Here is a 14,407-nt window from a genome sequence, read left to right on the forward strand (position 1 = left end):
ATGACATGGGAAAAGGCTCACAGTAAAATGCCCAGCTTAAAATGTAGCTATTTGCATGTTAGATATTGTCTAAATAATCAATCAAGAGTAGCAGTTTAATAAAATAAAATCAAAGTAAATTAAAAAATTAAATTACCACAAAACCAGCATAAGATATTATGCAACCATAAAAGTTATGCATTTGCTATACTTGGGGGAATTTTATTAGTCACTATAAAAGGGGGAATAAATGTGTATGTGTTTATGATAAGATCAGATAGTCAGTATTTAGTTACACATAGAAAAACCTCAAAGTTTATATAAAATTATAATTGTTGCATATAATGTATATTTTCCCATTTTTAATCTTGAACCTTTATTACTTTATAACCAGAAAGTAACATTTAAATAAATATTGAGTAGAGGAAACCTAAAGATGGGCATCCTATTTATAAGGGATTGCATAGGTTATACATTATAAATATAAAACCAACATTATAAATTCTCCCCAAATTATTCTAGAATTTCCCTATAACACTACAAAACAGACCAATGTCTTTTGAAAAATATGAAACTTCAGTTAACTGGCTTTAATAGATTATCTATCTGGAAACATTCAGTTTTGATTTCCCATATATCAATATAGTTTAGTTATATTTTTACCTCAGGAGGTTAGAAGTTGTCTACTTAAAGACTCAATATAATTAAGTTAAACTCCATTAAGTGTATAATAAATGCAGTTATTAGTATACAGACATAATAGAATAAAATTAGGTGTGCTAAAACTCTGGTTCAGTAAGATATAATTTTGGATATATTTGACAGTGTTCATAAAATAGGCATAGATTTTCAAATAAAATATTACTGAATAATGTGTAAATTAATCTTATGATAAAAAGTAGAATTTAAATCATCACTAGTTATTTTATGACTGATACTACATCATCTATTTTTTAGATGTTTGAATCACCTAGCTTTCATTTTAAGCACATTTAACTTAACTGAAGGTTGTTAATGAAACTCATTATTTTTCATCAATTAGTAGACATGTACTTTCCGTTTTCAATTTGAAGGCTTTACAAAGTTCTCTGCAAGAGCAACAAAGTGGCCTAAACTATCTGAGCACCATTGTGAAAGAGATGTCAAAGAAAGCCCCCTCTGATATTAGCCAGAAATATCAATCAGAATTTGAAGACATCGAAGGCCGCTGGAAGAAGCTTTCCTCCCAGCTGGTTGATCATTGCCAAAAGCTAGAAGAGCATATGGCTAAACTCCGAAAAATTCAGGTAATTCAAGAGTTTACTTTTTTGCCTTGACCTGTGTAGCTCCATTGGTTGAGCATCATCTTATGTACCAAAAGGTCATCTGTTCAATTCGCAATCAGGGCACATGCTCAGGTTGTAGGTTCTGTCCCTCATTGAGGTGTAGTATGGGAGACAACTGATTGATGTTTCTCTCTCTCTCACTTTCCCTCTCCCTCTTTCAAATTAATAAAAAAGATTTTACTTTTTATATTCATTTTTTTACTTGTTTCTCTCCTTGTGATGCGTTATAAAATTTAAAGGCAAATAACCTCCATAGTAAATTCTAAGTCAGTGATAAGATCAAAAGATTCAAATCTTACTCAAAGAAAACAGTAATTGAGTTCTGCTTAGATTTTCTTTAATATTATTTTTTCCACCAATACTTTGTCATTTAGCGTATAAATAGAGGAAGAGTTATCTATCATGTAATATATTTCATCAGCATATATTACTTATATGTATAAGTTTGATCTCATCACATTTCACAAAACAGCCCCTACTGACTGCATTTATTTTAATAGTGCCACTATATTATAATTACCTAAGGTGAAAATAGTAAACCAATGATTACATTCTAGTCTAAAGTCTCTTATGTGCTGAACCATTGTGAAAGATGTCAATGCTGGGAAGGATCATTGAAGCATCATAGCATAATGAAAAAGCATTGGAACAAGAAGCACTTGGATTTATTTCCTTGTACAGCTAACTTAATTGTTTATTCTTACCTTTTACAAATCAAAAGACAGAGTTGTCCTAAAACATTCTGTAAAGTACAACATATTTTACATATGTACACATGTACATCTTTTGACATATAAACATGTTTGTACATGCATTTATACACATACATAAAATCACATTTTTTTGCCAGTGCCAGTGGTAAAAGAGGGTACAAATACATGGTCCTTGCCTTTATTAAGACCCATTCTAGTGAAGGAAAATGATAAGTGTATTTATTCCCTTTGCTACTGTAACATATTACCACAAGTTGAATGGCTTAAAGCCGTGGTCGGCAAACTGCGTCTCACAAGCCACACGCGGCTCTTTGGCCCCTTGAATGTGGCTCTTCCTAAGCCTTAGGAGTACCCTAATTAAGTTAATAACAATGTACCTACCTATATAGTTTAAGTTTAAAAAATTTGGCTCTCAAAATAAATTTCATTTGTTTTACTGTTGAAATTTGGCTCTGTTGACTAATGAGTTTGCTGACCACTTGCTTAAAACAACACAGATTTATTACTCTTCATTTCTGGAGGTCAAAAGTTCAAAACCATTTCAGTGGCTAAAGTCAAAGTATAGGCAGGAATCTGATCTTTCTGTGGGCGTTAGGAGAGAATCTATTTCCTTGTCATTTTTAGCTTTGGGAAACTACATGGATTCCTTGGCTCATGTCCCTACCCTGTCTTCAGGGCCAGCAATGTAGCACCTTCCAGTTTTTCTAACTCTTACACTCCTGTCTCCCCTTAATAAGGACCTTTGCGATTACTGTGTGCCCAGCAAGACAACCCAGGATAATCTCCCCCATCTCAAAATCTTTAACTTTATCTCAACTGCAAAGTCATTTTAGTTCTGTAAAGTAATATATTCACACATTCCGGGGAATAGGGTCTGAAGATATTGGGAAGTCATTATTTAGCCAACACAGGAAGTAAATTACACACTGTGGCTAATGTTGTGACAGTAAGGAGAAAAAAAAATCCAACATAAACTGGGAGAAGAGATTATGAAATATTCTTGGAACATGGGTTATATGGGCAATACATTGAACAAGTAGAATTTAGTCACTAATGAAGTGAGAGAAAGTTCCTGACAAAATGCAGCAGTATGTTCAATTGAGTGAAAATGGTTCAGTATTGGTGAGACAAAAATATGTTTGGAGATTGACAAAAGATATGATTGGAAAAATAATCTGGGAGTAGATAATGAATGGTCCCAAATGCCATGCTTTGAAATATGAATTATAACAGAATGGTAATAGGATTAACAAAATAATAATGTGGAACTGTTATTGGTATTTTAGAGGAGGGAAAATCTGATAATTGTGTATTTTAAGCATCATTATAATAAGAGGATGGAGGAGGAAAGAATGCTGTCTCCAAAATGCAGAATAGATTAAACTGGGTGAGATTGAGACAGATAACAAGAAAGCCAATAATAAGACCTGAACTAGGACAGTAGTGACAGGGAAGAAGTACAAAACCAGACTCAAGAAATATCAGCAAGATGTGCTGTTGAAATATTTGGATTTAGTCAAATGCTTTTAAAATTCATTATTATTAATCATATTGAAGGTGTAACTTCCAGTAAAGTACATATTTTCAAACCAGCACATCTGGACAGCATAGTTGAATTGTATAGAAATAAAAACGTATGGAAATCATACATTTGAAAAGTAGTCCAAAAAAGCAGTGTGTGTGGGGAGGGCATGCGGGGGAAGGCAATATGTGAAAGAATAAAGGAGAGTAGTGGTTTTTAATAATTTACAAAAAAAGTCATTTTGCCCAATTTTTACTTCAACCTGATAAGGCAAATAAGAAATTAGAAGCAAAAGTTTTCTTTTTAAAGATGACAAAATCTTGGTCTGAAAGTTCCCAAGTGGAGGAACTATTTAAACTGTCAACTACAAAAAGCAATTTGTGGAAGTTCTGGTTTAGGGAGGCTATAAAGACACCATTCCATTGAGTTTATTGTTCATAGTTTATTTTATGTACTGTAAGGACACATTGTTAGTATTATCATGAATTGTTTTGAAACTTAAAATTTCTCTAGAGGGGGATATGATTTAATGTTCTTGAGAGTTACATCAATTTTTTATTTCTAACAATTGCAGACTTCATACAATAGTGCTCATACAGTAGATCATAAAAATGCAGTATGAGTAAAAGTATTCTTTTCCTGAAGAGCTACTTAGAGACATCCTTCAAACATGGGGATTGTTCCTTGGCTTGTGTTCAGATATATCACTGTAATGAATCGAGTTGAGAGAAATCAGCACCCCAATAATATCTAAAAATGGGTCTCTGATTGCAGAATCACATACAAACTTTGAAGAAATGGATGGCTGAAGTTGATGTTTTCCTGAAAGAAGAATGGCCTGCCCTTGGAGATTCAGAAATTCTTAAAAAACAGCTGAAACAATGCAGGGTAAGATTTGCACATGACATTCTTCGTGTAGAGATGTTTACATGCAAATATTTTTGTTGTTGTTACAGCCGTGGTTCTCAACCAGGGGTGATTTTGCCCCTCCTGGAGAATATTTATCGATGTCTAGAGACATTTCATTTGTTACAACTTGGAGTGGGGTAGATGCTACTGGCAAATAGCTGGTGGAGGCCAGGGATGCTTCTAAACATCCTGCAATGTACAGAACCACCTCCACAACAAAGAACTATCCAATCTAAAATGACAGTAGTGCCAAGATTGAGAAACTGTTAAATCACTGAGAAACAGAAAAACATGACCTTTTACTCAACCCAAATTTTACAAGATTATTTTAATACTAGAGGCCCAGCGTACAAAATCGTGTGTGAGTAGGGTCTCTAGGCCTAGCCTGCGATCAGGGCCATCTTCCACCGGCTCGCCAGTCCCCAGTCCCGCCCCACTGTCACCCACCCAGGTTCCCCATGGTTCCCCATTCGCCATCCAGAGATCGGAGACTGTGGGCCAGGGGGAGGGACCAAGAAGTCTGCCTTCTGCCCACTTGCCAGTCCCTAGTACTGCCCCACCGCCACCCACCCCAATTCCTTCATGGTTCCCTGTTGGACATCCAGTGATCAAAGCCTGCAGGACGGGGGGAGGGACCGAGAGGTGTTCAGTGCACCTCAGTGACTGGTCGATCAGTTGTTCTGGTCGTTACGCCATTATGGTCACTGGCCTTTTATTATATAGGATAAAATTCAGTTTAATTTAAAGGTAAATAATCCTTTGAGCCATTAGTTATATCTTATTACAGATTATTATTCATATATAGCTTTTTCCATATGTACTTAACTGTACTATGCTATTAGACAATACATTTTTTCTGTTCCATTGATCTATATGTCTTTTCATGTCAGTACCAGGCTGTTTTGGTTACTATGGCCTTATAGTATAGTTTGAGATCAGTTAGTGTGATTCCTACAACTTTGTTCTTCTTTCTCAACATTGGAATCTTTTGTGGTTCCATATAAATTTTTGGGATATTTTTTCTAGTTCTGTGAAATAGGCCATTGATATCTTGATTAAAACTGCATTGAATCTGTAGATTGTTTTGAGTAGTTCGGACATTTCAATGATGTTAATTCCGCCTATCCATGAACACGGTATGTGCTTCCACTTACTTGTACCTTCTTCAGTTTCTTTCTTCAGTGTCTTATAATTTCCCTAATACATGTTTTTTACCTCCTTGGTTAAATTAATTTCTAGGTATTTTATTTTTTATGTAATTGTAAATGGGATTGTTTTCTTAGTTTCTATTCCTGATAGTTCATTACTGGTATAAAAATGCAACTGATTTCTGGATATTTATATTGTATCCTGCTACTTTACTAAATTCACTTACCAGTTCTAGTAGTTTTTTGGTGGAATCTTTAGGGTTCTCTATATACAGCATCATGCCATCTGCAAATAATGACAGTTTTTCTTCTTTCCAATTTGGATGCCTTTTATTTCCTCTTGTCTGATGGCTGTGGCTAGAACCTCCAGTATTATCTATATACATAAAAGCCTAATGTGCTAAGTGTCCGACCGAGCAGTCAACAGACTGTTCGCTATGACATGCACTGACCACCAGGGAGTAGATGATCAGACCGGTAGGTTAGCTTGCTGGTGGGGTCCGGCCAATCGAAACTGGGCAAGATGGGGCCGGACATGCCCTGGAGCCCTCCTGATGTCCCTCCCTGGCCACTTGCTCTGATCATCAGCCAGGCAGAGGGACGCCACCTGTGCATGCATTTCGTGCACTGAGCCTCTAGTGTTGAATAAGAACGGTGAAAGCGGACATCCTTGTCTTGTTCCTGATCTTAAGGGTAATGTTTTTAGTTTTTGCCCATTGAGTATGATATTGGCTGTGGGTTTATCATATACGGTCTTTAATATGTTTAGGTCTGTTCCTTTTATTCCCACTTTGATGAGAGTTTTTTAAAATCATAAATGGGTATTGGATTTTATCAAATGCTTTTTCTGCATCTGTTGATTTGTTCATGTGATTTTCATTCTTCATTTTTTTTATTAATTTGGGGATATTGTACCAACCTCGTATCCTTAGAATAAATCCTACTTGATCATAATCATGGTGTATGATCTTTTTAATATATTGCTGGATTGGGTTTGCTAATATTTTGTTGAGGATTTTAGCATTCTGTTCATCGGGGATGTTGACCTATAATTTTCTTTCTTTGTAATATCTTTATCTGGTTTTGGAATTAGGATAGTGCTTGCCTCATAAAATGAGCTTGGGAGTCTTCTCTCCTCTTGGATTTCTGAAACAGTATTCATTATACCATTATCATGCAGTGGGAAGAAAATAATCCAGCTCTTTATATATTTTTCTTTGCAAATTGAAGATAAAAATGGAATTCATGTGACACAAAACCTTGTCATACATCATGCTATACTGAATTGCTATAATATCCTGTGTTTGAAAAACAAAATTCTTTTAAAAAAACCATAAGGTGTAAAGTCCATGATTTTCACACATTTTAAAGCAATAAATATTAAATTTATTTCCTTTTATATCTAATTTAAGTAGTAATACATGTAATTCCCCACTTCATTCATACCGTAAGAACCTGTGAACATTTTTTGCAAGACATAATATATCTCAACCTTGTGCATGTTTACATTTATTTCAGATTTCAAAGGATAAATTTCATGGATAATGTCATGATTCTTAATTACATGTTTCCTATGTATGTTTTATTTCTAATATGTTGAGGTAATTTTTGAATTATTTCCTCAGCTTTTAGTCAATGATATTCAGACAATTCAGCCCAGTCTAACCAGTGTCAATGAAGGTGGACAGAAAATAAAGAATGAAGCAGAGCCACAATTTGCTTCCAGACTTGAAACAGAACTCAGAGATCTTAATGCTCAGTGGGATCACATTTGCCAACAGGTATGTAAAGTCTCTTTCACTGTGGATTGCCCTTATTTAATTAAGATTTCTTAATGTCTCCCATTATTGCTGCCCTTTGTAAAAGTGTAGTCTCTATGTTAATGCTTTAAAGTATGGCTAATTCAAACTAGTCTTTGTCTAGCATATATAATATTTACATATTAGATATTTTAAATACTTAGTATTAACCTTAATGGTGAATGACCTTCTTAAATATAACTGTCACATTAGGTATTATTTTGATTGAATGTTTTCTCCAGTATATGACTTTATAATAGTAATTGGGTTAAAAAGAAGACACTTTACACTTGTATGCTGGGTCCAAAAATAAAATGAGTAATAATTGTTACTTGTGATTGTTAAGATGGACAAGTTTGACTTCTTTTATTTCAATAAATGACCTAAGATTGGGAAATAGTTTGGAAAAGCTCAGTGGAAAAAATACAAAATAACTCTGCACTCACATCTAAGTTCCTCATATTTATACAGCAGAGTGTTTAATAGATATTTTAAATTAAATTATAGAAAAGTAAATATATACACAAGTCACATATATCCAATAATTCCTGTTCATAAGATAACATTTTGCCTAAGGCAGTGATTACTTTTCAACACCCAACCTTTTTTGAAATTAATCAGAGGTTTCATTTTATGTGTTTCAGAGTCAGTTAGTAATTCATTATTCTTAAGTAACTTTTCAGAGTTGAAAAGAAATCATGCCAAAAGGCAGAAACTAAATTTGAAAAAGAAGAGAATTTAGAAAAGTAAAAGTCAAGGCAAGTCACCCAGCTAATACCATCACTGACAAATGCTCAACAGTTCTATTAACTCAGAGATGAGATAGCCCTGGGTCAGTGAGCTTGCAGTCTTTTCCTGGAGTAAGACAGTTTGAGAAGGGATGTTGAGAAAAAATATTACTTTGATAATAGATGATGTTATTAGTGTTTTCCTGGAAGGTCAGTGTGAAAGGTATTTGTTTGTTTAATGTTTTAATGGATTAATACCAAGAACAAACCAATTTATTTAGATCAAGGGAGTAAACAAGAGCAAAAATGTATGAAGTCAAATGTTAGAGTACTGTACTTTTTAAAACATTTCGATATTATTAAAGTGTTCTTGATTAAGACCTCATGTCTATAATACATTTTATATGTACCAAGAATATGTTGTTCAAGACAAGTATTGTAAACATATCAGCCTGTTGCATAAAAAACTCCATAGATCCAAGCCATGCTCTCCTAGAATAAAGGCATAGGCAAAAGTAGGTTTATAGATGTGAGTATGTGAAACAGAGTTAATAAAGCTATTATAATAATCATAACCTGCATGTCTTTTTCCATATAAACAACTGTAAACCTACTTTTGCCCACCATGTATTTTATGTCTCTATTCTCCCTGTACTATACTACCCATGTTCTAACTTTATCGCCAAGTGACCTACATGTTGAAAGGAAGGATCCATGCAGTTCAGAAGAGAAGGAAGACAATGCTGTAAAAGGAGGAAAGCCAAGCCTGGGTGTTGGGACCTATTTAGGGGCCCAGAAAGGGGAATGGAAACAAAATGTAAATGTATGGTATATAGAAATGGCTAAACACAACATGAGGGTATGGTGTTCTTTCATGGGTTAATGGTAGCTCATTTGTTTTTAGATGCCGGAGTCTGAAAAAAACACAAATAATTAAGGACACAATTGTCCAAATGCATGACATCCTTAAACATACTTTGAGATCCCATGATCTGATTTTGCAGGTATAAAATAGTTGAGATTATTTTAAATTCAAAAAGATATATATATATATATATATATATATATATATATAGTTATATATATATGTATATATATAGTTATATATACATACATATATTAATATTCTAGCTACTTTTAGATTAAAGACAATCATTATTAAAATAACCTACAAATTAATGAACCAGACTCAAAAGAAAGAAGGGGGGGGAGGAATTTTATGCATACCTTTATATTATTACATTATGTATTTACTAGGGGCCCGGTGCACGAAATTCGTGCACTGGGTGTGTGTGTGGGGGGGGAGTGTCCCTCAGCCCAGCCTGCCCCCTCTCACATACTGGGAGCCCTCAGGCGTTGACCCCCATCACCCTCTAATCGCAGGATCGGCCCCTTGCCCAGGCCTGACGCCTCGGCCAGAGGTGTCAGGCTTGGATAGGGGACCCCCATCTCCCCCCGATCACTGGCTCTGGCCCCCGCCCAGGCCTGAGGCCTCTGGCCCAGGAATCATGCCTGGGCAGGGGACCCCCATCTCCCTCTGATTGCTTGCTCCACCCCCCGCCCAGGCCTGACGCCTCTGACCCAGGCTTCAGGCCTGGGCAAGGGGACCATCATATCCCCCCAATCCCCGGCTCAGCCCCCCGCCCAGGCCTGATGCCTCGGCCAGAGGAGTTGACCCTCATCACCCTCCGATCACCAATCACCGGATCGGCCCCTTGACCAGGCCTGAGGCCTCTGGCAGAGGTGTCAGGCCTGGGCAGGGGACCCCCAGCTCCCCGCAGTTGCAGGCTCCACCCCTGCCCAGGCCTAACGCCTCTGGCTGAGGCGTCCGGCCCAGGCAGCGGGGACCTGCAGCTGCAGCGGCCCCACGATCGTGTGCTCCGCTTTAGGCCCAGGCAAGGGACCCCTAGCTCCCGGGACTGCCAGCTTCGACCTTGCCCAGCTCCCATCGCTGGCTCCACCCCTACTTCCTGCTATCACTGGCCAGGGCGGAAAAGGCACCTGATTCTCCGATCATGGCTGGGGGGCAGGGCAAAGGCGGCCCCAGGGCCGCCTTTGCCCTGCCCCCCAGCTCTTAGCTCCCCCCTGGGTTTCCGATCACTGTCAGTGGCAGGGGGCTTCTTCCTGCTTTCCCTTTGGCCTCCCTGCATTGTGCCTACATATGCAAATTAACTGCCATCTTGTTGGCAGTTAACTGCCAATCATAGTTGGCAGTTAATTTGCGTATAGCCCTGATTAGCCAATGAAAAGGGTATAGTCGTACGCCAATTACCATTTTTCTCTTTTATTAGTGTAGATTAAAGAAATCATATACATGTAAATATATTATTTAGGGAAACATTTTTACTTTTTCTTTATTACTTATTAGAATATTTATTTATTGAAACATATAATTAAACATTTTTTATCAGCTATAAGTAGGGAATAAAAGAAACAGTATCTATCTTTATGGAGGGTATAGTTTAGTAGAGAAGATGGAAAGTAAATGAATCAGCACAATATCACATAATTTTATTGTTGAGCAATGCTCTGATGTAAGCAATCAGAATGCTATGAATGAGATTAATAGAAGCAGGGAGCCTACCTTTTATTGGGTAGCCAGTAAAGTTCCTGAAAAGATGGAATTAAAGCTAATGCCTAGTTAGTGAGAACAGCCTGATACTTTGATGCGTGGACTAGGGAAATTCTGGATGGAGAATGAATGAAAGGGATCAAACTCCTGAGACAGAAGAGGGGTGAGCAGATTTGGGAAGCTCAAGGACAACTACTGTAAGAGGAGTAGTGTGAGCCAAGAGAAAATAGGTGGGAAATAAGAATCATGAATTATCTTATAAGGGAAAATGAGGATTCAGTATGTTTGTTAGGTACATTGGGAAACGATTAGATTTTAGTCATAGATGTGGTACCGTCTCAAGTGATTGTTTAAAAATTTGCTGTTACATGAAGAATAGACTGAAAGGGGCAGAAGTGGAAGAATGTTGGAATTCTTCCTACACAATTGCAATTGTCTAGGTAGGAAATAACACTGGCAAAGACTAGGAGCATTACACCAAACTCTTTTACAGCCCCCTACATTCTACCTCAGCAATATAATTCTTCCTTCCACTGGACCATTTCCATGACAAGAAACATATGCTGTAATATCTCCCATCATTAAAAATGATCCTCCCTTTGCATCATGTTTCCTGCATACACCTCTCTCTATTTCTTTTTCTTTACAGAACCATTTTCTCTCCATTCCACACCTCCCATTCTCTCTTGAATGTCCCATAATGAAGCTTTTATCCTTGCAACTCCGCTGAAACAATTTTTGTCAGGGTCACCAATGAATTTACATCACTAAATCCAGTGTTTAGTCTTTATTCAATTGGCTTTCATATCATCACTCACTCTTAGTCTGCCTTCAATTTATGTGACCCCTCTCAATAGCCTTAGGTGGTTCCTCTGCCTTGACCTCTAAACTTTGAAGCATTCCAGGGTTCAGTCTTTGGCCTTCTTTTGTTCTTTGTCATCACTCCTTCCCTAGATAAACTGATCAGCCTCAAGGCTTCAAATGTTATCTGAAAGTTGTTATTTCCACAGTTTTTGTTATAATCTGTCAATTTCCCTAAATTCCAGATCTGAATAACCATCTGCCAACTTAACACCTCCACATGGGTGAAAAATAGACATATGAAATCGAACACCCACCCCCTAAATTTCTGACACATTGCCCAACCTGCTGTCCTAATAATCTCTCAAGTACAAGAAATAACAACTATATCCTTCCATTTATCCAAGTCAAAACCCTTGAGATCTCCCTGTCTCCTTTTACGTTTGTGGGAGCTGTGGAATACAGCTCCATATGCCAAGGGAATTTGGAGGAGTCTCACTCACCTATGAATCAAGTAATAGGCATATAGACTGCAGTACCAGGTATATATCCTACAGTGGCCTGTGAACCAACTTCACACTCAAACATGCTTCAAGAACCCCTGAAGAACACTGTCTTAGACAATCACCCATGGATGAGAGAGGCTTTGTGGAAGTCCAGAAGTCTAATAGAGAAGCTCCACTATATTGTTAGAACAACAAAAATCAAGACTGGATGTATTGGAGAGGGTAAGAGGAATGGGAGCTGTCACTACCTGGCCTGGTGCTCTGCAGGATTAAGAGAAGACATACAAGTTTAAGAATTTGACCACAAGAGGGATAAGAAATGTGGAACAGTCATATCTATAGTAGGTCTTGGAAAGCTTCAGAAACCCTTGCAGAGCTGAAAGTATTTCTCTCCTAAAGGCACTTATTAAAGACTGGAAGAAGTGACTGCTATTTCAAATGGGATGCCAATTCAAGACTTCGAGAAATGGTAAATCAAGGAATCATGACTACATGAGAGAATCATAATTTCCCAGTGCCTCACCTCAAAGACATGGAGACCTGTGATTTACCTGACAAAGATTTCAACATTGTTGTTTTAAGGATGCTCATTCAGCTACAAGAAAACAAAGACTATTGAATGAAATTAGGAAAAGAATATATGAACAAAATGAGAAGTATAACAAAGTAATAGACTTATGTAAACAAAAAATAGATCTGAAGAATATAACAAATGAAAAACATAATAAAAAGCAAAAATATGTTTGCAGCTGATATGACATTATATATAGAAAATCCTAGAGTGCCAAACAACTGTTAAAATACACAAATTCAGCAAAGTTTCAGGATAAAAAAAATCTATGCACAGACCTTACAGAAATAAGTTGTGATTTTGTATGCTAACAACAAACTATCTGAAAAAGAAATAAAGAAAATGATCCTATTTATAAGAGTATAAAAACAATGAAGGAGTAATAAGTTTAACCAAGAAAGTGAAAGATGTGTCCCCTGAAAACTAGAAGACTGATGAAAGGAATTGAAGAGACACATAAATGGAAAATATCCTGTGCTCATGGATCAGAAAATTTTGATATTGTTAAAATGTTCATATATCCAAAGTCATCTTTAGATTCAATGCAATCCTTATCAATATTCCAATTAAGTGTTTCATAGAAATAGGAAAAAAAATCCTAAAGTTTTCATGCATGACCAAAAGACCCCAAATAACCAAATGAAACCTGAGAAAGAAGAACAAAGTGAGATGTATTATATTTCTGATTTCAACCTATATTATAAAACTACTAGAGGCCTGGTGCATAAAATTTGTGCGGGGGTGGGGGGTGGTGGTCCCTCAGCCCGACCTGCACTGTCTCCAATCCGGGAGTCCAGAAGTTATGTCCTCATTTTTGGCATCTCTGGTAGGTAGGGCAAGGCTGGCATCTTCACAGATCCTAAAGCAGTTAAGGGGTGGAGGGGGGAGAATGGGTGAAACGAGAGAGAGAGAGAGAGAGAGAGAGAGAGAGAGAGAGAGAGAGAGAGAGAGAGAAAATAGTCATATATGTGTCAGAGAGAGAGAATGTATATGTGTCTATAGAGAAACAATAGTTGTGTATGTATCTATGAGAGAGAGAAACAGAATAGTTGTGTATGTGTCTAAGAGAGAGAGAGAGAGAGAGAGAGAGAGAGAGAGAGAGAGAGAGGGAGAGAGAGAGAGAGAGAGAGAGAGAGAGAGAGAGAGAGAGAGAGAGGGAGAGGGAGGATCTGAAAGATAGGGTTCTGGATGTGTTTCTGTGTAAGAAATGGGGAAAAAAGATTGAAAACAAAGGAGAAAAGGGGAGAGAGATGCCATATTCCTCTTAGGGGACCCCCTTCTCCTTGCCATGTAGTCAGCAACCCCAGCACTGAGTCAGCTAGGGTAGGGCAACCCCATTTGCCCTTCTCCATCTTGTGCTTCTCCTGTGTCTGGGGCTTGTTCTCTGGATGCCTTTGTCCTCTCATCAAGAGTCACCTCATGAGCCCCCACCCCTTGGCCTTGAGTGTTGAGATCAGTTGGAAGTGTCAGAATGAACGCTCCCTGGTCCTTCTGTTGGGGACATCACTGAGGATGGGGTCACAGCCTACTGCCAGCCGCAGTTTGCCCTCATTTCCCGAGGGCTGTCCATTTTAAACATAAGACCAGAAACCATGAAACTCTTAGAATAAAAGTTAGAAAAAAGTCTTTGACGTTGGTCTTGGGAACGGTTTTTTGGATATGACACCAAAACACAAGCAGAAAAAGGAAAATAGATAAATAATAAAACTACATCCAATTAAAAAGCTTCTGCACATCAAAAGATAACAATTGACAAAGTTGAAAATCATCATACACAATGGAAGAAATTCTTTGCAAACCATATTCATTGCATCGTAATTCTCAATAGCCAATA

General features: G+C 37.3%; 1 protein-coding gene across 3 annotated transcripts in view; it reads left to right on the forward strand.

Annotated features, from left to right (window-relative positions):
- Positions 1–14,407, forward strand: part of DMD (dystrophin) — a 2,282,236-nt gene that overhangs the window by 781,888 nt on the left and 1,485,941 nt on the right. For all 3 annotated transcript variants that reach the window (XM_059679269.1, XM_059679268.1, XM_059679270.1), the window contains exons 23-25: positions 1,053–1,265; positions 4,314–4,427; positions 7,222–7,377. In XM_059679269.1, coding sequence (XP_059535252.1) covers positions 1,053–1,265; positions 4,314–4,427; positions 7,222–7,377 — 483 coding nt within the window. The remainder of the gene's footprint in view (positions 1–1,052; positions 1,266–4,313; positions 4,428–7,221; positions 7,378–14,407) is intronic.

Source organism: Myotis daubentonii, chromosome X (assembly GCF_963259705.1).
Source record: "Myotis daubentonii chromosome X, mMyoDau2.1, whole genome shotgun sequence".
In the NCBI taxonomy this organism is placed as follows: Eukaryota; Metazoa; Chordata; class Mammalia; order Chiroptera; family Vespertilionidae; genus Myotis; species Myotis daubentonii.